This window comes from Thunnus thynnus, chromosome 4, assembly GCF_963924715.1.
Source record: "Thunnus thynnus chromosome 4, fThuThy2.1, whole genome shotgun sequence".
NCBI classification, from domain to species: domain Eukaryota; kingdom Metazoa; phylum Chordata; class Actinopteri; order Scombriformes; family Scombridae; genus Thunnus; species Thunnus thynnus.
This window is the reverse complement of record NC_089520.1, coordinates 9,800,847-9,827,074: the sequence shown is the minus strand read 5'-3', so window position 1 is coordinate 9,827,074 and position 26,228 is coordinate 9,800,847. Positions and strand designations below refer to the sequence as shown.

General features: G+C 38.0%; 1 protein-coding gene across 2 annotated transcripts in view; it reads right to left on the bottom strand.

Moving 5' to 3' along the window:
- Positions 1-26,228, bottom strand: part of igsf21a (immunoglobin superfamily, member 21a) — a 188,165-nt gene that overhangs the window by 21,899 nt on the left and 140,038 nt on the right. For both annotated transcript variants that reach the window (XM_067586498.1, XM_067586499.1), the window contains exons 5-6: positions 13,240-13,355; positions 1,100-1,580 (exon numbers count right to left, since the gene is read on the bottom strand). In XM_067586498.1, coding sequence (XP_067442599.1) covers positions 1,100-1,580; positions 13,240-13,355 — 597 coding nt within the window. The remainder of the gene's footprint in view (positions 1-1,099; positions 1,581-13,239; positions 13,356-26,228) is intronic.

Here is a 26,228-nt window from a genome sequence, read left to right as displayed (position 1 = left end):
CAAGACTTTCCACTTCAAAATAATAATGGCAACTTCTATATATCAACTCAAAGTGACCACAGCTGCTCACCAGCATGGTAAGAGGGATACTTTTAATTAGATGAAAGGTGGTGATGTGAGATAAAATACTGACAGCGCGATACAATGCAGAGAGCAAACACCAGCCGCAGTCTCCTAATTCAGAGTCTCTTTCTGCCTTCAACCATTGCTAGCATCTCATGGAAGATAATGTCTCTGTTTATCATGTCAGGATTGCGTGGCTTGTCTCCAGGAGGACCATGCCAACATATTGCCTTTGAAGTGTTAATTGGATGTGCTGGAAGCCATCTTTGTTTTTAGATTAAAAAAAAAAAAAAAAAAATCAGAATGTGTGTGTGTCTCTCCTGGATCACACATTAAAACTTAATGCTTAAGTTTTCACTTAAAGTATGACTCTTTTTTTTCTTATTTCAGTACCTGCATCACTACTTCTTCTGCTTTGATAGTTTGCAGATGAAAAAACAAATAATCCCTCGACCATAGTGTTTCTCCCCTTGAAATAAAGTGATGAAATCTAGAAGCTATCTTCTTTCTGTTTAAAACACTGAGGCGTGAGACTGCAGAGCTTAAGGGAGATGCTCATTGAAGTTCGAAGAAGGGCAGCATCTCTGAGATCGTCTTTCCAATTATATAACATTGGTCAGTGTGTCTAAATTCTCATCTAACTTCTCTAATTCAGGTTGACTTTTTCAATAACGGCACTGAGTTAACTCAATCTAACAACAGACAGCTCGATGAATTGCCCTGTCAGTCACTTGGAGTTTTGCATTTGCCGCTAAACTTGCAATCTGCTCAGCTGTAACACAATTAAGTGGCATCAAATGAAAATCAGTGTTGTTCTGAGTACATTTGCAAGAGAGACATAAGGGGGCCCAGTCGGTTTCCAAGTGCAGCAAGGGGATACAAGGAGACATCAGGAGATTAAAAGGGAGAAGAAATGAGAAAAGGGTGTGTATATGTCTAGGTGGAGTCAGGGGGGGAATAAAGGACAGATGAGAAAAGTGTTTGGAGGAATGAGAATAGCACACAAAAACAACAAGTAAGTCTGCATCTTACTCACCCAGAGTAACCTCTGTCTGCATAGGCATGGACAATGCTGGATGCTTGACCTCGCAGCTGAATAGAGCATCATTATCCAGCTGGGGATTTAGGGTCCAGGTGAGTCGGGCCTGCACCACCACAGAGCCATCACTCTGGGGGATGTGAGTGTGGCTGAAGTAGTAGAGAGGGTCTGTGCTGTGCACCCAGCGGGGGAACTCACGGCTCACCACTGTCTCTGGGATGACCTCTGTCGCAGGGCTGGGCTCAGAGGCCTGCTGGCCCTGAGTGTGGACACGCTGAGGGCTTTCTGTGTACAGACGGGCTGACCGGCCCTCGGGGTCCAGGAGGGAGAGGGACCTCTGCAGCTTAGTGTCATCGAGGTCCCTGCTGATGAGTGGCCTTGCCCCTCTTACGCCCGCTGAGCCGCCTCCCTGCTCGTTGGTGGAGGGTTGAGTGTAGGAAATCACCTCTATCAGCTCACCATCACGCTTGAAGTACACCTTGGACAGAACAAGGAATATTGAAATGGAGTGAGAAATAGAAGGAGAGGAGAAAGAAAAGTGGGAACAAGAGTTGTAAAGACATATTTTAGGGCACTTATATTTTTTACTGCACTGCAGCAGAGAAAAACCTACAATTACCTCTTTGGCCATTTAGGAGAACACACAAGAAGCTGTAAACAGTACACTGACAGTGATAAAAAAAAAACAATTGCCAGTAGACACAGAGCAACATTAGCATGTATTTGGAGTCGTGTTTCTGGCTACCTGGCAAATCTAAATTCAACATTCACTCTCCTTTTAGCTCTATGTTGGTCTCCACCATTTCCTCAGGAAAATATCTGGCACTTTAGCTGCTAAATGCTGCTTTGTCTGTCTGCTGTTTAGTGCACACAGTGAGTAGTTTTAACAAAAGTTTGCAGCTTCCTGCTGCAGGGTTGAGGAGATCTGTGAGAGTGAACAAATAAAGAGTGAAGTTGCGGCCGTCAAACCAAAACAATCAGCTGAAAGAGGGTAAAATGCTCTGCTGAGCTGAGGGGAACTGCAGAATTGGGTGATATTTATCTTTGAGTTGGTCATAACCGGCATCACCTTTCACATTACACACAGTTTTTTTTTTTTCTGTTGCTAATATAAAAATATTAGTAAGTGCAGCTTTAGGAACTGATTTTAAAATTGGCTCATCTGCTGTGACAGTTCAATAAGAAGTTTCCTCATCATTTCATTAACATCTCTGGCTGCCTAATCTCCTGGCCGGGAATTAATGCCCATTTCAGTACATAACCTGCAGATATTTGCATTGGAATAAGGTTGTATGGCCACTGTGGTGTTGCTATTTCTGCAAACCACATATTCTTGCTTTTTTTGTTTTGCCGAAGAGAGGAAAATTGAATCTGCAGCTCTTCTGGGGGCCGTTGGTCATTCTAATTCAATTTGCCAAAGATCAAAGAGTCATTATTGTAAACATTGCATTTCACTATATTGTTTGAGGTTTTTGTGAGGAGATGGTTGAAGCATGCTTTGATATGGTGCCACCTCAAGCGCCAATGCTGCGAGTGAGTAAACAGCAATAATGAGTGCAAACAGGATAAGGCCAAGCCTCAGAGGAATAACGATGAAGATCATATTTTTACATTCATAAAAGGGAAGTAATCTATAATCCCTGAACCACAATAATGTATAATATTATAATGTACAGACCTATATATGAAAAATGATTCGACTTTAATGTGGCAAGTGTTTTTTTCCTCAACAGGTCATCGGTACTGGAAAGTATAATTCAATTCAACACGAGTGTAACAATAATATAATTTAGGACGTCACCTGGAGATATTTATTTTTCAATGAACATGAAATGAGCCTGGCTGAGGATTTATAAACCTTATGAGTTTCATTCAATTTAACCTTTATTTTAGCAACTTTATTTTTAAACAGTGATGGATGGGGACTGTCTATTCGCCCCCCCTTGTTGCTGAGGTTATGTTTGCCAGGACAGATGCAACTTCATTATATTACATTCTGCATTGTGTTGTTGGGTGGTATTTATAGCCAACTCTAAAAACTCTCTAATGCCTGCCATCACAGCTGGTACACATCCACATGGGGCTACGTGCCCTTGCTCAAAGGCGTTCAGCAGTACTGGTTATTCAGTACCATGGATAACTGTCCTTCTAACCAACCTGCTACTCTAACCAGCACTGGACTGCTCTGTGGCCCCATCTACCTGCAACACAATTTTAATGCAGATGTAAGGTTCACACATGCTTCAACGTCAAGACAAGTTTAAAGTTTTCTTAAAGTTTGGGTTAGTTCAGTTTCAGGTGTGACTGTAGAGACTGATGAACAGCAGTTCTTATTTATTTGAATAGATTTTCATTAGATTTAATTAGATATTTCGTTAGAGGAAAACAGATTTTAGAACTTGAAGTGGATGTTTTCTTTTTTACATCTGGTCTATCAAGTGTGATAATAAATGGTCCTTGTTGGAGAAAGTCTGAACTCTCACATTAGTGCAATCTGTTGTTAAAAAGATGAATAATGACTATGCCTACAAGTACAATCATAGTTTCTAATTAATGCACACTCAAACTCACACACACACACCCCCACACACACATACACACACACACACACACCCCCACACACACATACACACACACACACACACACACACACACACACACACATACACATGGAAGATATTGTTATAGAAAAAAGAAAGAAAATAAAAAGCTTCTCCAAAGGGTACATGTAGGTGCAAAGGTGCAAAATTATTATACTTCACTTCATTTCAAATTAGCTTCAGGGCAGGTGAGGGGCAGGTTGTGTCAGGTGATTGTGATAATGCTGAAGAGCTCATGAATTAAGTCCATTTTATAACTACAACTTTCCAGACAAAGTATTTATGTCTACATCCTCAGTATCTACTTATGAACCTTCTGTGTTACAAGTGTATTGATTATAGCCCAGCATGGCATGAAAGGCAAATTTACAAATGAAGTTATGCTGATTAACACATTTCCCTCTGTTGAATATACCACGTGAGAGCATTCGATACTTATCACCCGTTTATTTGCTTTTACCTCACGTGCTCTGCAGAGCCAAAGCTTAAAATCCAATAGCACAATGGGAAATAGAAACATCAACCTCAGATCCATGATGACCACATTGCGTCTGCTGCTAACTCCTACAGTTACAACTTGCAAAGAGAAGGAGTTTTTTCACTGTTTATTAAAACACCTCATTAATTATCGCAGCAGGTGGAGGGAGAGCAGCATGGATTAGAAGCATTCATGCACCTGTTCTGCAGCTTTTGTTGGACAAAATGGTGTGGGCACACAATAACACCTGTGTTGGCTATGGATTGTATAATATATAATTAATTATGATTAGTTTATGTAAACATTAACAGACAAGTTAATTTACACTGTGGGATAAAAGAAATATTGATTGAAACATCTACATGACTTAACACAATGCATGGCGCTGCTTCTTGTTTGTGATTTGAATGGGTCAGAAATAAATTCTTTTATTGAGGTGTTGCCTCCAGAAAAATATCAAGCATCAGTTTACCTATTCATGGTGATCTCACCATGACTAAATATCTTTCTTTGCCACCTGTCTGCTTGAGGTATAAGAAAAGGAATCAATGAATGTTTCATCAAAGACATGAATGAATGGGATGACAGATATGTAGCTGCGGGGAGAGAGAGAAGTGTTTTTGTGCTATTATCCTGCAGTTCTGTTCCTTTTTCCATTTCCCCTTTCATTACTAGGAGGCAGATCACATATGGATATGAAAATACTGCAGACACAGATAAAAATAGACACATTTCGAAATTAGACTGTTATAGAAGTTGAGTGAACTCAGTCATTTTAGATTGCAGTTTGTAATGTTGCTTAGTGAATATCCTGTCAAGCGTCTTCTAGTCAGCGTTGATGATGACTTGTGACAATTCTTCCTCTTTGCCACTTTGATTTCCATTTTTTCAATGTTAAGCATATGTCATCATAATTTTCAGGACTTATTCCTTTGATATATTGCGTTTTTTTTGGGTTTTTTTTACAGTATTTGTGACTGTGATACATGAGATATACATTGAATCATATTATTTTGAATGCAAATCAGCAGAATGTGTTGGCATTTATGGATGGGTTAAATGTGAAAGCATTTTTTAACATTACCGTGGAATATATCAGGTTAAAAAACGCCAACTTGTAAGACAGCATTCGATAAATGCCAACAACTTGTGACTTGGGATTTAAAGAATCCATCTATCTGAATGGCACGCAGTTCTCTAAGGCCAAGATTTGACATCTTGCAAAAGTGTAAACATGATTTGTATGGCATATCTGAATGTATTGGACAGCACAGAGAAGCCAAACAAATAGAAGGGAGGAGAGATGTGACAAAGAACAAAGACCAGACAACATGTCACATGCCCCAACAAAATGTTCTTTGTAAATACTAATATAAATCTAAACACATTTAAGGAGACATCTGTCATCCCTTGGTCTGCAACCCTTTAGGCTACCTGCTAATTTGCTAAAATCTAATTTCCCACATATCCTTGTTTGACAGGCAGAGATAACAGAAAACGCATCGCTTCTTTCATTCTGTTCATATGGGAGAGCAAACACTGATTAATTTTCCACAAGTGATTATAAAGCTGCCAAAATAACACTGAGGATGTCTCTCATTGTGATACATGTCTCCAATAAATGGTTGCATTTTACAAAGTGACATGGGCACTTTTTTTTTATATGCTGCTTTAGATGAGTCGCCTTTCAAGTGGTTTCCCTGTATTCATTGTGTATTGATAAAAGAAAATCTATTTCAATGCAATATAATGAAATAATATTTCCATTGTACAGCCCATTGTAACACAACAATCTGTTAATGTGACAGATACCAGGCTATTCTCTTTAATTTATGATGACTAAAAATGCAAAATTTTTAATCTTGGAATTTCCAAACAGGTCCTCTGTAGTTTAACAAGCACAAAGAGGGTATTAAATGGCTATATTGTCTTTAATCAACAGATTGGCTTGTTAGGTAATATATTTAGCTGCTGTAGGACTTGGAAAGTACTGCCCACTCTCATGTAAAAGGGGATTTTTGAGTGTTTTGGCATTGCTGTTGTATTGTTCTCTTACAAACAGTGTTACAGCACGGAATAAAGTGATTATCAATCACGCCTCTGTTATAAATCCCCAAATACTTCATAGTCCAATATGTGCAGACAATGAAACCAGACACAAACCACTTACTTCATTCTGAAATGAATGAGCTCAGAAAAAAGAGATGTAATTCTAAGCAGTAGCCCATACACAATGCCATGGCAGTGGTGAAATTAAGCTGGGATGGCATGAGATGCATTTTTCCTGTGAATAGACAGTGATGAAAGCACCTGCACTCTGCACACTGCCAAGCCGCCCCCACCTCACCGACATCTCAAATCCGAAACCTTTTTGAAAATGTAACAATCATGCATTGGTCCATATACACCTTTATTTTACTGCAATTAATCATGGCAATGTCAAAAGGACAAGGCTGTAATTTTCATGGCGACAGAATGATTCAAAGAGAGAGCAGTAGCAAGAGAAAAGGGGAGAGAAAGAGGAGAGAGGCAGAGAGAGGGATCCTGGCCATGACTTAATCAGCTTTCCTTCTTATTATTAACTGTCATTATCTTTCCTCTTTTCAATCAGTGCTTGCTTGTGCTCTGAGGATGTTCTAATGAGTGGCACTGGGAAGCTATTATTGATATGTCACCAGCTTGCTTCAGTGACATCAGATGCCGACAGATCTTGAAACATAATGCCAGACAATTTTAACACATGCAGTCCATTATATTCAGCTCTTTCAAAGCCGCACTGGGGGAATTTAACATGTTGGGTGTCTCAAAAAGTAATGGGAAGTAACTGAGAATAAAAGAACTTGTGAACTTCAAGACACAGAAATCATATAATGACATAATGGCAGTAAACCGCACACAACTTTATCATGTGTACCGTAGGACACAAAATAAACTGATATACCACTATGACCATCATGTGTATGAGACAAGGATACCACGACAAAACACACCTTATCATTCTAGTGACATCTGCTGAGAGTGGATCATATGAAGCATGTTTGGAGAATGTAGTCCATCATACCACAGCTTACAATATGATAGTCTTATATTAAACATTAAGTAACCATAGCATCAATACGCTTAGCTATACTGCTGTTGTGGTCCAGCCAAAAATAGTGAAGATATTGCTTGCCTTCAGCCCATTCATCTCACGGTCCCTGGGACGACAATTTGTACCAATTAAAGTGAAGAAAATAGGTCAGTGGTAACAGATTTGTCATGTTTTGCATAACTATTCAGTCACAAGTGATGTCCGTCATGCTGACATCATTTTCAGTCAACATGGAAGCTGTAGTAGTCGTTGCTATAAGAGCAGTTCAAATTTTTCACATCAAATGAAAGAATAGGTCACTCTTGAATGTAGCTAGGTATCTAGCTTGGTAGCTATGTAGAGAGATGATGACGCACTGCTTAACTACGGCAACAAAGCTCTTATTGGTCGACTCTCTCTATTCACACTAGACCTATTTGAATTGCTGAACAAATCAGATGTGTGCAGTGATTCGGAGGTGTGGTACCAGGCTTGGAACAATAATATGTGTCTGATATGGTTTTTTCACAAAAGAAGCATAATTACCACTTTCAGATCCTTAAATTGGCATCTACTCCTGCTGGACACCACCAGATGTCTCTTACTTTACTGTAAAGTCCATTCTCAGTGTACGTGCACCGGAGGCTTCAAAGTTCCACATCGCACTTGTATAAGTTGAATATTAGACCAGGATGTTACAAATCCTGCTCATAGGCGCACCCCTAAAAATCTAACTTTCAGTGAGCACAGAGAAAATTTCTGCTTTCAGCAGATGAATGTGAAAACAGTCTTCCAGTGTCCAACTGTACGAGTACTGTACATTATTCAACAGTGAAGCTCAAACATCCAACCGTAGGAACAAGAGGAAAAACATTTTGAGTGGGGAAACACTAAACATTATTGGCTGTGCATATTTGCATGTATTTTTTTTTAAATTAAATTATATGACATTTGAGGAACCAATAAAAAGATCATAATGAGCCAAAGGAAGGAACATTATACAGTAAACATCATAAAACTGCTTTTAATATCAGTGTAACTCAAAATGCAACAGCAGCAATGTTGGATGAACTTCAACACTTTCAAGTGTCTACACTAAGCTAAAATGAGGTGTCAGACATTACAATGGATGCTAGAAGGACGCAAAAGGATGTTGCATAGCAACAGTGAATATTTTTTTCTTTGAGGAAGACCAAAGCAAATTTATCACAACAAACACAAAGCTCATGTTTCTGTTTAGGATAAAAGAACATGTTGCATTAAATGTTGTATAAAAGCATTTGATCGTTTTTGTTTATACAGAGAGATAAAGTCAAGGTTAGGTAGACCTATGGCACTTGTGCCTTTGGTATCATCACAACAGTGCCACAATATGACTGTACAGCATGTTCGGTTGTTCCTGCTTACATGTAAGTGTAGAGTTCTGTCCATAAAGTTCAGATAGAGATGATGAAGTAAAGCAGTTGTTCTCTCTCTATCACACACACACACACACACACACACACACGATGATGTTGGCTCATTATTTTTAGCCTTTGTTATAAAAGAAATCTGTTAATCTATCTGTATCTATTTTTGAAAATGAAAACACAACAGTTACAAATAAAAAGAAGTAATCAATAATGTGGAGATCAGATTATAAAAATAACGTTTGCAGCGCAAACACTCTGTAGCTTCACGTTTGTTTTGTTTTAATTACTTGAAGGGATTCTGGCTGATCTGCAGCTTAATCAGCTGCTCTTGTCTTTCCTGCCCATTTTCTCTTCACTTTCTATTAACAGCAGCCATATTCTAAGCAGTGCTTGCCACAAGAGGATAGAACAATTTTTTCAATGCCTGGGAACATAAAATGTGGGTAAAATAAATTTAAAATGGCCTAAACCTTAAAACACAGAAGAAATGTGTTTCAGTGTGTATCCAGTGTTCCTTGTAATCCTCATTTTAATGAAGAATACAGATACAGTACAATAAATGGTCAGTTTACCTTGAGTATAGACTGACAAATACATTTGCAGTTTTGACACTTTTGACGCTTCTGACATAATATGCCTTTGTGTGTGTGTGGATATTGTTGGCCAGCTACAGACCAGACATTACCATTCCTTGTGTATTTAAACTCTCTCTAACATTGTTATATTTGTATTTTTTATATTGTTTTTTATGTGTATAAATGAACTATATATTTATATGTGTATATGTGTACTTGTTTACTAACTTGCTTGCCTCAAATTGCTCCCTGAGGGGTGAATAGTAGCATTTTGAATTTAATTGAATTGAGATGTGAAACACACGCTATTTTGTCCTAAATATATGTATATGCTTGATGCAGGACAGTTATATGACAATATTTACCGCATAAATAAAATTAACTAATTTCAGTCTAAAAAACAGCAAAAGTTAATTATACTTTACAATGGTTGGAAACAAATGTAATTCAGTCTGAGAAACACCACACAATGGTCATATTTAGCAGCTGTTAAATGATGGCTAAATAAATGTGGCCAATTTCTTTGTAAGTGTATGAGCCACTATTGAGACCAGGCTTGCAAAGTTTTGACATTGAAAATAGAGCTGACAACAGCTCATTCCACAACAAGCCCCCAGGCAGCAGCACCGACAAAGACTAAATGAGTTTCATCAAAAAGCAAAGGGAACCGTTTGAAGTTGCAGTCACATAACTGGGCCAAAGCAGCAACATTCAAGCAAATACTTACAAACCTAATAATGAGGCTTTGTTATGTAGCATGACCATGGACAACAACATAAATAGAACAAATGGTCACAGTTTAGATGTGATATTTGTGCTTCTTAAAATTGAATGGAGACCATGTAACTGTACTGCTGTGTAGATGTAGGCGGAGACGTACTAGGCGAGAATAATGCCACAACAGTGTGTTCCTTTTTATGTTGCAATGGTGCTTTTTGCAACTCTTTATTAACACTGAAATATTATTTTAGTTTTGATACTACCAACTGCTATTTGGTATGCTGAGATTTGAAACATTTAACTATTAAATAAAATTCACTACAACACTATCCTGTGATAACAGTAACAATTTAGACGACCAATCTGTGATAACACCAAGTTAAATATGAAAGTAATCTCTACTTCTCAAATGAGTAAACTTTTTTTCATGTCAATTAGAAATTAATATTTCCTTCTACTGACTAAGGACCAAAGCATAACATCTCAATTGAGATCAAAGAAAAGAGCGCAGGACTGGGGCATCTAGTGAGGCTGTGGTTCTAAAATCTATCCATGAAACCTGTCAGAGTTTGTTTACTGGGTTTTGATTTAGTCCAACAGTACAAAGAAACTTCGGCAGACCATGATACACCCCCATAGAGCCAATGTAATTTTCCAGTATCTTTCTTACTTCTTTAGATCGTGCTGACTTGACTTCATGTCTTGGATCATTCCATTGCCAACACTGTGCATGTTTGCTTTCAGGATATAATTAATTTCCACCCAGGCACAAGTTGTAAGACGTACAGGTTAATTGCTTCTGTTAGTTTTCAGATTCACACAATGACTCACAGCCATCGTTTTAGTTAATATGTTTCCATGATATGAAAGAATAAGCAACATTAAAAGCCCTTCACACTCATGGTACTCGCTCACAGGTGTTTTTGCTTATATTGGCTGATTAAACATCTTCTCAGGGCTTTGTTGGTGTGTACAAATCACACTTGAGTAACATCTACTGTTAGTTTTGTTTCATCTGCTAGTGTGGAAAAACATATAGCTTCATGATTTTTTAAAGAACAATATATGGAGTTTGGTGAGTTTTGCAAACTTCCAGCATACTGTAGATCCACCGAGCTTCAAACAGAATAACTAAGAAAACCTGTGTGGGTGTGCAGGACCTTTAAAGTCTGCTGATAGTGTTTCTGTTTCTCCGGTGGAATGAACTTGGTTCAAGAAGCCACTTTGGAAACAAAATGAGTCAATCCGAAGATGGAGGAAATGTTATTTTTAGTATGATGGAGGCTGCTAGATCACAATGATGAACTGAAAAATTGACGACGATAAAGGTTCAGTTTCTTATATGTCCAATACAGGGACAATGCACATAGATCATTATTTTTAATTAATTCCACGCTTTTTGTCTATTACTGCAACTACTGATTCTGCGGCATGTCAACAATCATTCGTGCTTAACAGCCTTGAATAAAGGGCCAATACAGTAACTCAACATTCTTTTTTTTTTTTACACTCTTTGTTATTCTGCTGTATCTTAAGAAATTGTCACTTCTCTTATGCTGAGAAACTTATGTATATGTTTAAATTTGTAAGTCTTGTTATGTCTCTTCCACTGAATAGCTTTGCCACATCCTGCATCATTACACAGACATTCTTAGATTTCTATTTTTTCATTGTCCCATTTTTTTCACCAAACAATCTTCAGCATACCACTAAATCTGCCGTACTTTCCTATGTCTTATGCTGCAAGTAATCTTCCTTTAACAATACCTGATCAAACCAATTCTTTACGTACGTCTGAAGTCTAAACTTTTATCTGTCATTTGCACTTTACCTTGACTTTTTGAATAATAAATGTTAGAGGTTTTTTAATGCAGCTTTGATTTATTCTATGAATGATAAAATGGTATAGTGTATGAAACAGATTGCTCTTATAGACTGCATCAATACTTAAAATACCAGCTTTGAGTGATACTCTACTGGATTGAAATGACCTTAAACTGTTTGCGCATTCAAAGCCAATATGTAAACCTTTCAATGTATCTTATATCAAAGCATTTTTCTGCTATCTTCAAGTACAATGGTGAATGTCATGAAATAGTCATTTTTGTTATTAATCTCAAGTCAGCGACTTGAATGATATGCTTGCTGACTCACTGACAATACTAATTATCCGCAGTGTGACTTGGTCAATGACACAGAGACAGTCTGGACTTACTGACCAGCTGAAACCTTTCAGATCTCTTTTCCTCTATTAAGTATTAGAAAAAGGATCCAGCGGTGTTGAGTTTTAATGGCTTAAGACTCCCTGTGAAATCACAACAGGGGAGAACCTCACTCATCACACCATCAACCAGGAAGTACCTGAGAGACGGAAATCATATTCACCTTGTATTCACCTCTCACTGGGCTCATAATTGCAGGAGATAGGTGTGCTCAGGGTCTGGAGTACATTACCATACACCCATGGACGATGATTAATGACCTACTGGGAACAAACAGCGAGCGACCGCTCTCAGACAGCATCAGTAAGCTCATATGCCACCAAACACATGAGCCTATGCTTCAGATATTTGGAAGACCTTGTCTGTCACTTCAAAAAGTTGAAGGAAAAAATATGTTTTTGTGCGCTCCGTAAGAGTGTGTGTGCTTATATGTGCTTGATTGCATGCATGTACACATAGTTGTGTTTCTGCATGCATGTATGAGGATATACAGTGATCATTCTCTGAGCAATCATTACTATCTTGTCATAGCAATTAGATTAATTGCCCTGAGTGTGACCATTAATAACATTAATGTGTCTGTTTCCTAAAACTGATCTACTTTTTTAATGACTGCACTGCATGACTGAATTAGTGCTAGTAATCAATCACAGGTCAATCTGTAATGAAGGTAACAGCGGTACTCTGTGGCAGCAACGTTAAATGACTGCAGGAATACACTGTCTATGTATTCATGCCTCGCGCAGTCTGTGTGGAGCTTGATGTAAATTCTCTGGATCCACCGGCAAGTAATGCTAAGTGGTTGTCTGCGGGAAGCACTGAGATCAAGGATTGTGCTGTTGTCATATAACTTTTGAAATCCTATTTGAAGAGCCTTTTTTACAGGAATGTTAAAAAACATTTATAACTCCTAGTGGTCTGTGTGCTGATATCTAAAAAAAGAAACTGTCGGGAACATGCAACGCAGTTTCTTTTCCTCTGTAAACAACAGGGATCTGTGTACTTTAAAGGCAGGTCCCCAGTGGACAAGCAGCATGGTGTATCTTCAACAGCAACTCACCGATGGGGCTGGTTTCCCTCCCTTTGCCGTGCAGACAAGAGTGAAATTCTGGGCTTGGTATCGGCTGAATGGGGCTGGAGTGTTCTCTGCCACCACTGATATGTTGTTTGGAGGTGCTGTGGAAGACAAGGAGAAAGCTTTGTGAAACAATATCCCAACACGTTTGATAGACACAAAATGCAACCCGAGATATTCTTAAACTGTTAGAAAAAAATCCGCTTTCACTCGCTCAGTGCAATCTAAGAGTTATTTTGTGAGGAAAGGATCATATTTGGGTTACACATGTAGGTGGATACATCACTGGCAATACTGACAGCACAGTAAAGGCAAGAAAGTGAGAGCAGCGAAAGAACAATACCACTGTGCCCAGATGTTTAAAATAAACCGACTAAAACAAATTTACAGACCTTTTATTTTTTTTTTGTATCTATCTGTTTTCAAAAGAAAGCAAGGGCCTGCTGAGAGAATCTCCTCTTAAAATGGTAACTGAATGGTTGGGACAATATGTTCAAAACCCCCCTGGGCTCATGTGAGTCGGATGAGGCTGATAAGGTAGAAAATCTCATACATATCATATCACTAACCCTCTGTCTGAATCTCTCTAGGGATCTTAGCAAGTATGCCATGGTAGTGTGAAGGGAAAACATGTGAGCGAGAATTCACAGCATTATAGAGGAGCCCCGGGAAGAGAAGGAGGTAATGAATGGAAATCTCCCACATCCACCAGAAAATCAGCTGTTCAACATGCAGCACTCTAGTCCTTGTATAGCAGTTTCAATATAAATGTGAATACTTTATGGACCATATTGTTGGCTGATTCGGGGAAATATCAACAAGCAAATTTTAACTGACTACACTGCAGCAGATGATGACCAGCTGCACAAGGACCAGTTAAATTTTGATGAGGACTACTGAGTATCAAAGGCACTTTTCACAACATTAGCTGAAGAGGCTTCAAGATGCAGAGTATTTCATGTATTCTGTATATCTACATGTCTTCCCTTTATTTGTCTTTTCATGCACCGCCATGCGTAGACATTGAATAGTCGTCTGGCACATTATTTCCCTCCAGATTCAGCAGCGGAATGTTTTAAGAATACTTCAATCGGCCCGAGCTCTAATCAGAATGAGAAGCATTTGTGAAATCTGTCAAGGACTGTATGAGGTGAGAGAAGAATTTCTTTAGAAGTTACAATTTCTGAATCCACAAGCTACGCTTTAAGGCAGATAAGGTAACAAGAAAGGTCATGCAAGGAGCAGTGCCATTTTCATGTGTCACTTTTATGTGTAAATCTATCAAGCGGTTTTAAACAGACATGCCACAGCAATTAATTGATTAAAAGCAGGTGGGGGTTGGTGGGGATTTAGCTGCTGGCTTGGGTGCCACTGTGTTTCCACACCTCTTAATTGCTTATTGATGGGATTCATATGGTTGTAAATTAACCTTAGAACACTCCATTAGCTTACTGACAAGCCTGTCTCAACCTGGCATATGATAAGCTGTCAGAGGTGTCTGTTCCTGACCAATCATGCTCAAGTACTCGACACAGAAGCAGTGTCAACTGGTGAAGTGCCTCTGCTATGGCGATGCTGCTCCAATATGCAGAACATGTAATCAGAGAATGATGAAAAAAGACAATCTAGCTTCATAGATTTATGATATTGATTGCTCTTTTCTATAAAACAGCATTACACTCTACTTTGTAAAAGCTTGCTAGAGTCCAGTAAATATAGTCCTAACACCATTGTCAATTTTTTGCCTGCAAATTGCTTCATGTGCTGCTATACTATGCAGTTAAAAATTATGATTCATTTTCACAATATTAGCAGTATACACAAAGAGATCAGGACTTTTGCAGCAATCTGCAGAGTTTAACACACCAAACCTCACACATTTAATTTAGAGAAAGCTAATCTCATGAATCCAATCTTATTAGATTTAAAATAATAACTGTCAAATTGCAAGTTTCCCCTTGACTGATAAGTATTTGTAATCCCCTGACAAGTACTTCTGCAAGGCAGTCATATCGAGATGCTTTATTTAGTTAGAATAAAATCCCTAACACAACCTTGTAACTGCTGAGATAAATAATTCTTCACTGTGATCAAGTTAGCTCAGGAGAGCTGCACATTGATTATGATGCTCTATTGTTTTCTGCCCTGTAGGTGGGGGGCCACCTAATGGTAGTCAAAGCCAAAGACAACACTAAGCCTTGGCGAAATATTTGACATGATTAAAACCAAAAGTACTGTGCACAGCACACTATTTGCAAACACAACAATTCTGTAAAGGATTAAGGTAGTTGTCTGTGATGATGGAGTCTAAGCCTTTCATACCTTATTTAATTGCAGCTCTCTCTTTACCCAGTTGTTAAAGGTTGAGCTAATTTTTTTCCCTTGTTTTTTTGTGCTGCAGTTCTTTGTTTTAAGTTGTCTGTTAGGTTTTTTTTAATGGGAGTGGCTGCCTCTTAGTTCAACCCTTTACTGAGGCCTGCATACCAATCATTTTAACACAACAGATAAATAATTAAATGTCTCTCTTGACAAGGTTATTGTCTACTATGTTGATGCTGATATATAGTGCTCATACAAAACAGGGAGAGAAAAACTTATGAACCGAAATACAAAAAAACCCACCACAGTCAAGTTTGCTAAACAATATGTAGAAGTCTTGGGGAAAAAATATCAAACACAAAGAAACTTTTAGAAAAAACACAAGAAATGTCAATATCTTTGACATTCTTCTGGAGGTTTCTTTAAAGACTCAAAAGATTTAAAAAGATAAAAAAATTCCAAATCCTCTCTGCACTATCTCCCCCTTTCCTTTACATAATGAAAACTGCACAGCTACATAGTGTACAGGCAAAAGTATTTCTACTCTGTGTGCCTGGCATTCTGATTGCCACACAAGTTTTATTTTTTTCCGCCGAATTGATTGAAATCTTTTGGCAGTGCATATTTCTGGTTTGAGTTTGGGTTGGGGTAACACATTTGGTCCAATTTTGGTGGTTTTCATGTTTTCACTTTTCTTTAAGATTTACATTATCCTTTAAAATGTGAGTAATTTCTCCCACTCTTTCATGATATATTATAGTAAAGCCTTATCAAGCTAAAACATCCTGAAACTTGGCCATTAAGGTCTTCACCTGACAATAACATAATTAGGTCTCCAGATAAAATCCTGAAATACCTTTGCTTAGTACTACTAGCTACATATACTGTAAATATACTACTAGCTGGGCTCTATTATGAATACAGTTCCTGAAACCATAAAGCAAGACACAGCAAATGTGTAAAAATGTGAGGCCTGTGGTCCCATGAGCCCTTCCTTCGTCTTCCAATGTTCAGAGCACACTTGCACACCGCTGCATTAAAAGCAGCATTTACTTCCTTTTGTCCCTAGTAGTACTGCTGTGCCAGTTGCATCAATAATGATCTCTCCCTCCATCTCACCACCTCCCTCTTGTTCTATGTCCTCAAGCACCATTACTCTGCTATCTTTCCAAAAAAAAAAAGAAAGAAAAAAGGAAAAAAGAAAAAAAAAAACCTGCAAATGGGATTGGTGAATGTGCAGAACAGGAGCACGTTTAATGCTCCCAAGAGACTGCTTTCCCTGGCCTCATAATTAAGGGATTTAGAGCTCTGGAGACAGCTGGACTCACAAGAAACACTCCCAACATTAGGTCTCTGAGGTTTTATTTATAGTGGAGGAAGATGGTATGTGTGTGTGGGGGTAGTGGGGTGCGTGATCGCAAAGGAAAGGCACCAAGGTCATCCTTGGCTTACTTTCACTGACAGTAATTCAGTGATAAGTATTTGATGAACCTGTGCTTTTCTATTGGGAGCTCAAGGGTCTCAGAGTAATCAGTATGAATTTTGAATGGTTTCACCAAGCTAAATGATAGTGATAGACTAGTGACCTGTGCAAGGTGTACCCTGCATCTCACCCAATGCATGCTGGGATAGGCTCCAGTCACTGTGTAGATCTAAACAGGATTAAAGAGCACGGAAAGTGGTTAGGACACCTAGATATTTTTTTAAGTTTCAAAGTACTGCAGCAATCTTATAAATCACATTGTTTACTTTCAAAAGACGTGAGATGTCTACAGGTGAAAGCTGGCACACCAAAGCAGCAGCTAATCTTTCTCCCAAAATTAAACTAGAAGTCAATTTACATTGCAATCACAAAAGGAACATTAGTGCAATCATTTAGCCAAGGTTTTCAATTTCAGACAGCTCACAATTGCCTGTTTTTTTCTTTGTTTACTGCATATTAGCTTTTATGCACGACTTGTGCTTGAGTCACCAACTATCCTATGTGGATGCATGCCATTTAGTCACAAAAGAACATTGGTTCTGAATGCTCCACTGCAGAGATTTCCTTTTAATACAGCCTTCAAACACTAATTTCCATCCACATTTGTAAGGATGGTAATTTATTTGGATTTATTTTTACAATTAAAAAGGCATGATTTGATTTGACTTCTCTGAAGCAGGTACAGCGAATACAGCAAAAGCCATAACCTGTCTTATCCCCATGTATTCTGGATGCATGGTTGTATATTTCAAACTGCACTGAAAGGGGGCCTAGAGGTGACAAAGTATCATCAATATGCAAAACAATTTCATGGCTGAATGTAAGAGGTTCTTTAGAGTTGAAATTGGAAATAATAGTGCAGACAGAAAGAGACACAAGTGGACCCCAAAGAACATCTAAAAAATATTTCCCTCCTCTTAGTGCCAGAGTGACAATATCATACTGTGTCTCTGATACGCAAATCTGTAACAAAAGCCAGAGAAAGAATATAGATGGAGAAAGAGGAGAGGCTGCCATTTACCATGTTTTAAGGTTATACTGTATATTTTGCAAGACTCTGTCTTTTGCCTCTACAGTAGTAGTAGGATGTCTTTATTGACCCTTTAAAGAGACTTTTCTTTTTGAATTCCCCTCCACAAAGGTCAAAGGTCAGGGCCTGCTCCACAGACGCATCCCTGGAGCTGCCAAAGATACAATTACTTGCTCAGAGACACTTGCACAGTGCAGATGCTAATGCTAAGTGACAAAGGTGTTTGAACCTGTTTATTCCAGTTCATTCTCACTACACCGACCAGCTAATTCATCTTGTTTGACTCTATCTGTCTGGAACTAACCTTTGAGGTTCTGTTGTCCTTCTATCTTTTGTGTTTTATACACTGTACCCTATAATTGGTCCCAAACACAAAGGTAAAAGTAGAGGTTGAACATGAAAAGTGGAAACAGAAATATCCATGCCACATTACTGCAAATTAAGCAACTGGAAATTCAAAATGTCAATTTAATTGACTCTTTCACCTAATATCCATCCCAGTGGAGTCTGAAATGGAAGTTAATTGGTTCATTCCTGAGCCAGTCCTATGATCTCAACTTTACATGTGAGCTTGAGGATATGACTCTAACATTCAAAAAAAAATTAAAAGGAAATTTTACACTGCCAGGTCTTGGCAACGCACACAGCAAATGCCCCACTGCTGCGGCAAAGACTGTTCCTAGCAGAGAGGTAAAGTATCTGTAAATTCCTTTTAACATAAAGACATGTACTTAAATACACATGAACATGAAACATGAGTTATTTCTTGTGATGTGGAGAAACATACATGCAATCCGGACTGAGTTCAGCTGAGTGAAACATAAAACACTGCCAAAGTGCTTATATCCTGTATTTTGAGAAGTCACATAGTTGGATGGGCTATGATTGTGGCAGTGTGGAGATAGAAGGCAGCCCGAAAAACAATCAAAGTTAAGTCCTCTCGAGAGGGAAAAAAAGACATGTTGAAATGAGCGCTGGCATGAGTCCCCAATACCTAAGTCTGTTCTCTTTGAAAGCCTTTATTCCCCAGCACGAGCAGCACCATGAGATAAAAGACACTGAAATGCTTTTTAATCACTTTTCCATTGTGCTTTTAGCATTTGCATTTACACCCCACCCTGTTAATTTGCATGGGTTATTACTGTGCTGTCAGCTCATATCGCATCCTCCCGCCCCAGCCAACCAGCCAGCGGTGGCTGGTTGCGAAGAGAGGGAGACTCTGGTGGCTGTCAGCAAGAGGAAGGGGATGACACACAGAGACAAAAGCTTGTGTCACATTGAACAAGTTCCCCAGTTCCGAAGCCCATTAATCATACCGATGTTGTTGAAAATTCAGCAAGCACATAAACTACATGCCTGTGTGCTTGGATGTGTCTGCGTGTTTAAGAGAGGGATAAACGCATTTGTGCGTTCTTGTCTGTGGAAACATATGGTTTCATTGATGCATTACTGAGCAATGGCAGCTGTCTAGTGAGTGGCCCACTCTCAAGTGGACAAAATATCGTTGTCCACCTATATATGTACCACCTACATACACTCTCTGTAATGTACAGTGCTATTCAGAGCTGTCCACATAAAACATCCTACAGGTTCATAAGGCTTTCATTGTAAAGTAGGAGGAAAAATACACACAATAAAATCATTCACCGTCTAAAGAGAATGATCTGGGAGCTTAGGCACAATTGTATATTATTTTGTTCTCTGTTCCCATATGATAGGAAATACAATATGTCATGGCTGTATATGGCTTTCCCAGTCTCTCCCCAGGCTTCTGCTCTCTGGAGGTAAACCAGGCTTGGACTTACAGCTTTGTGCTTATAATGAGGACAAGGGGGACAGAAGAGAGGATTTTGCCAGCAGAGTTTGAAGGCTTGGTTGAGACAGGACAAAAGGGAAAGCTTTTTTTTTTTTTGTCTCCCAAATAGCAGACAGTGGCAGATGGGACTTACCCTGTACCCACCACAGCATCAATTATGCCGTGACTGGCACCCTCATCCCTAAAGTCCATCTTTTGCTTAAGGGCAGGGGTTTAGGGTTGGCAATCTGTTACAATTTGGCCCCTTTACCTCTAGCCTTCTCCAGCCTCACCCATCACCCTCTTTTGGCAGCCTGGTAATTCACAAGGCATTGACATGGATGCACCTTTAAGGTCCCCAGTGCCTTGGGCGTCAGACAAATTTCTTGATCAGTGTGACTGTGAGGTTTCGTTGTGATGTTTTTTTTTTTTCCTTTCTATTTTATGACACCTAATTTACAGACCAAGGGGGTAAAATGAGGCTGTAAAGTTATATGAGGCCACAGAGAGTCACTTGTGGTAGTGAAGTATCCATCATTCAATTCTCAGTTCTGGCCCCAGACCATATGAACAATCCCCAAAGAAGTCTTTGAGAAAATCTACATCAAATGCCTGTAGCCAGATGGCCACAAGCTCCACAAATGTCGATATAGTATACACAGCATTCAGGGACAGGGAGGAGAATTCATATTTCAAACTGACATGCTAGGGTTGTTGATGGGCCGGTTATGACCAAGACAAATGGGTGACCATGCATCAGGGGTTTCTCTTTTTAAAATGGGCAAAAAATACAGCAGAATTTATTTATTACCTTAAGCTTTTACCTTTTCTGGACACTGATTTAAGTATGTTTTTTTAAAATATATTTTGCCCATCATAACACATCAGTGAAAAACAATAATATTCTTCTAAGTTTTGAGATTTTAAAGCTTCTTGTTCCATCATTCCAATATCTGCCTGCTGTTTGATGAGAATGCATTTCAGATGATTTTTGTAGTGAATAAATCCATAAAACATTTGTTTGCTATTCAGAAATTCAGTGACAAACACTAGAATTGCTGTCATTTCCCCAGCTATTTAATACATCTCTGACACATCATTAATCACTGATGTATTACAACTGTATTTACATTTTATATCATAACTATTTTTATTCTTACCTTTTATTGTTGATATATTTAAACCTTTTTCTATGTTTGAAAGTAAATTGAGTGACTAACATACAGGTAATAGAGGTATAAATAACTTATTTTTAATATAGAACTGAACTTTCAATACAGCAAGGTTGATACATATATGTATTGCTAAGTTATTTATTTGGTAAATAATGTATTAGTAAAAGTACTACACATTGGTAATCATATTAATATCAAATCTGGATCACACAAAGTGACACTTATTTGTATGAATACTGTGTTGTAGCTGCATCATACTGTAGGCAATGACAAAGTTATCCTTCAAATGGTTAGAAGTTTTAAATGTATAATAGCTGCCTTTCAGGGTGAAGTCATTCAAAATAAGAATGCAGTCCCTGAACATTATTCAGATCTCTAAATGCATGAACATGTTATAATATTTATTATAATCTTGTGACAAGACTTGAAAATTAGTTTCATAATTGAGAATTTAAAGTGTAAAAAATCTCAGTGGGCATCCTCAGTTATTCATTTTGGCGGGAATGGTGGGATATCAGCCCAAGACGTCTGTTTGTAGTTCAATAAAATAGATATTTTGAAGCACACATGCTTTCTGGGAGCTCTTGTATTTCAACAATGTGTGCCTTATGTGTTATTAAGACATGAGAAGTGTCAAGCTGTCCAGACAATTAAGTGATTTAATTGCTTCTCAAGAGCTCTTTCTACAGTTGCTAGTTGGTAGCAAGCTACTGCAATGTCTATGAATATGTTTGACACGGAGTGTGTCTAACTACCTTAATGGTATCTACGTGTGATTAAATGCTGCTACTGTAATTTGGACATTGCTGCTGCACTTGTACATCATGTTCTCAGTCTATCTCACAGTAAATGGAAGCTAAAAGATCTTTTATTAAAGCATATATAGAGGACCTGTGGTCATGCTAACTTTCCCTGTGAGAGGTTTTGAACAGGGCAGATTTCTTGGTAATAGCATGCAGCATACTGTTTTGAGTTTCTCACTTTCTTGCTGTTTTTGCCTTGTTTTAACAGCAGACACTTGGACTTAACAAACTCAAACAAGCTCCATCTAGGCATGGTCAATTGTTCCCCACTGTTTTTGATTATAAATACTGCCAAACAATTTCAGAGAATGTGTTCCCAAGAAAAATAAGAGCAATGGTTGTTTCAGCAAATAGTTCAGTTTTAGTTCAGTTCATTTTCCTAACCGTAACCAAGTTATTATTGTAACCATGGCAATAAGGTCACATAACCTCACACAGTAGTATTTTTTAACCCAAACCACAATACATCATAACCTTCCCCAATAACTATTTTAATCCAAATAAATTTGTTTTCTTTTACTGAACCTAACTTAACCTTAACCATAGCTTTATGAGATCATAAAGGGTTTTATTCTGGCAACATCCTACTGATAGGGGCGCCAGATCAGAAACACTTATGTTGTGCATTCAGAGGAATGTAGCAATCAACCACAATCTCACACTATCACATATTTTTGATTCACTTGATATGTTAAGCTTCTGCTAAATCCTGACCTTACCATGTCCAAATGAACACATTTCGATACAGTCTTCTTTTTAAACATTTATGGCATTTTTGTCTCTCTAAAAAATGTTGGCAGCAGGGACTGTCAAGAATAATGTGGAGAGGGAGATTTCATGTGACATAGTCATTTAGTCACTTGTGGTTGTGGGCAGTCTTGGGTGTTTCTTGCAATACTGGAGACAAATCATTTGGTTCCTCAAATTGCACAAACTGGTTGCAATGGTTGCAATCCATACATTAATCATTTGCATTATTAAGATTTATATCATGGGAATTCTTTCAAATGTAAAATGGGTTGTACACCTGGGTAGCGCCTTGATCGACCACTGTTATGTATTATATTCACCATATTTTCTGTGCTGACCATAGGCAAAGACAGCACCTTATTAAAGGCTTTGAACCTGGGTAAGTAATTGGTTAACAGTGAGTTCCGGCTTCAGAAAAAAATTGATGAAGAAAGAAAAATGCAAAGTAGCGACTGAGTGTTCTCCATAGCGCCAGTCCATTCCTGAGGGACATGGGCAGAAGGGGATGTTTGAAGTGTCTAACTTCACACATTAGAGGTATAAAAAGGTTCATCAAGTGTGAATAATGTCCCTTGTGTTGTATTTGATTGATGGGTTCTTTCTGGTTAGTAATCCACTCTGAAAAGAATGGGAACATATAGCTGATGGCATGTTTCACCAATGTTCATTTAAGTGTGCAGCACATTAAAGCTTTTAATGAGGCTGGATTTTCCTTCCACAATTGTAACATATGCTAAATTGAGTTTTATAGAATATAATTATGTACAGCGTACTGCAATAGTCATGTGGTAGAAGTGTCCTCTAATAATAACGTTATGGCATTGTTCTATTGTGTTACACTTAAATAGCTGAAATATCTAAATTATGTGAAATATGTGACTTTTTGCTAATGTTGCCCTCTGCAGTAAAAAGAACGTTTGATGTTCATTGATGTTCAAACTACAGCTAGATTAAGAAATTACGGTTTCTTAGATTAGGAGTTTACAAATTTGGAAATTTCCTCCTTTCCTTCGTGTGTGTGTGTGTGTGTGTGTGTGTGTGTCAAATGTACCGAATTTTGTACCTTACAATACTACACCATTAAAAAGAAATCGATGATGTTAAAAAAACAAACAAACAAACTAACAAAAAAATATGGATACCACATTCCGCATTTACGTCTTGAAGGCATTATACTGTAAGTCTTAAAATACCTGATTTTTTTTTTTTAATCCTGCTTCTACTATGAGAGGCGAGGTCCTAAATTGGATTTAGTAACATCTGACTCACAATGTGATGACAGTTGTTTGCTTGTGTTGCCAAATCACTGTCAATCAAATCCAGTCTCACAGTCATGATGATGCAGATTAGTTTTGAGAGCTAAACTCTTAATGAATTATACCAGACAGTGCTTTTTTTTCCCCTGAAATGTGACTTAACTTGTTGTTTACCTAGTCATGATTATTTGATGTTAGAGATAAATTAATCACACCAAGTTCTTTGGGGTTTTAAAGGCTTCAACTAATCAGAAATGTGTGTCCCTTTTAGCAGATACTTGTTTTAAGAAAATGTTAGAAAACCATAGTATATGGGTAGGATGGGAATGTTTTGTAATGTGATACTCTGACCCGATTCTGGTGTGTTATGTCCTTTCAAAGAGAAATACTTGGTGCACCTGTATTTTCTCAACTTCATTACTGCAATGCATCCATCAATATTTACTGGGTGCAGCAAATATTATGACTGACACTCACAAGAAGATAAAATCCACAAACTGAAATTGATTTAATTTCTCAAAGGACTAAGCCTACCCTGTTGATCCAAGCACTTTCCTCTGCTTTGTCTTGTCATACAACAGTTTTGTTTATCTTATCTTTTTGTTTGTTTGTCTGCTTCAGAGGCGATTACATGAAGCACTTCAATGGTTTAAATTAGAAGCTCAAGATAAATACACCCTATTTACAGTGTATTATACTCTGGAAAGGTTTAATGAAAAGGATTTTGTCAAGCAGTCCAAGATATGAATAATCAGTTTGTACAAAAGGTTGAAATCCTGTTTTGTTTTGGCCAAAAAAAAAAAGGAAAATAAAGTTTGTACCCTTTTTCCACATGACTTACTTTCACTGCTGGTTGTTTTACTAACCTAACATTTCATCAAAGCTGTAATTTTTGCATTGCTTTTTAAAAGAACGGGTAGAAGAATGGATGAATAGAAGAATGAATGAATGAATGCATGAATGAATAAATGAATAAGCAACTGAATGTATGAATGAATATATATATCAGTCGTACACTTCATGAGATCTCAGCATTCTCTATATGTGATACAAATGTAAATCCACCATTAGCATGGAAATTACATTTGATTACTTCATGGTGAGATATTACATCTCCAATTCCTAAATATTCATGAATGCACTGGTTTTGATTTTGGCTGCAGAAAATAAATTTACATAGCAGCTGAAAATATCTTTCCTTTTCAAAATAAATTGAACTCTCATGGTGCAGCAGCTTTTTTCAAACTAAAAATGATTTTGGTGATCCTGGCCTCACACTGAGGCACAAGAAAACTTCAATTTCCTACTACTTAATATTCCAAACTTTGGCTATTTAGGTTACCCCATAGCCATTGCTGTTATAACACCAAAGTACATATCTTTGGGCATCTTTCACTACTGGTGCTTATTCCCAGTCCATAATTTTTCATTTTTCTATTTTGACAATTGAATCTTTGAACACGGCAGTTCAGAGAAGTTGTCATAACATCCCATGGCAGCTAATTCTGTCACATAACTCCAGCCAAAAATCCCATTTTCTACTTGAGCTATTTCACACTCAGCAGACTGGCAAACATTCTCAATTAAATCTGAAGCTTTTGCTTCTAGACATGGTGGGTTCTGTTTCAAGGATGGCTTTAATTGCTAAACTAGTTAGAAATTTCATTGACATTCCAAGGTTGATGACAGTCATTGAATTGATATGCGCCATAACACTGAAAGATCAGGCAGAGAAATGTGTGAAGCACCTATGAAAGTGATAATAACAAAATAAAAGCCTTGTTAAGAGTCGATGCATGCCCTGTTTTGTGCCTGCATGGTCTATCCATAATAATAGTACAGTTCAGTGTAATATTCCATTCAGTCATAATATGTAGTAAATCTAATGTAAAATGAGGACAAAAAATGGGATGAACTATAAAGTCATGGTCTGCTGTTTGATTTATGTGTTGTGGCCCTTGTTAAAGGCAGGTTAAGCAGTTGTGCCATGCTGCACTAAACCTGCCACTTCAAATTCTTTGTATAATGATCCACTTCTCAATATTCTTAGGCAGGGCAAGACCTCTGCAATGTTCCTCTCTATATAGGAAGGCATAGAGACAGAAAGAGACGAAGACTGACCTGGCTCATGCACACTGCATTCAAGGGTCGTGAATTTGCAATTTCATGCCTTCATATTACTGTAACTGCACATGTAGAGCCACTTCATCGCAGCACAGTGCTGCCTGAGGTTTTGATTACAATTTTCCTCGAGTACCTCACCAGTCTCACCATAAATAAGATGACCAGATTGCTGTGATTCACCCTGGAAATTGCTCTGATTCAGTTTGGTTTGTACAAGTGTGTTTGTATTTGTGTGCATA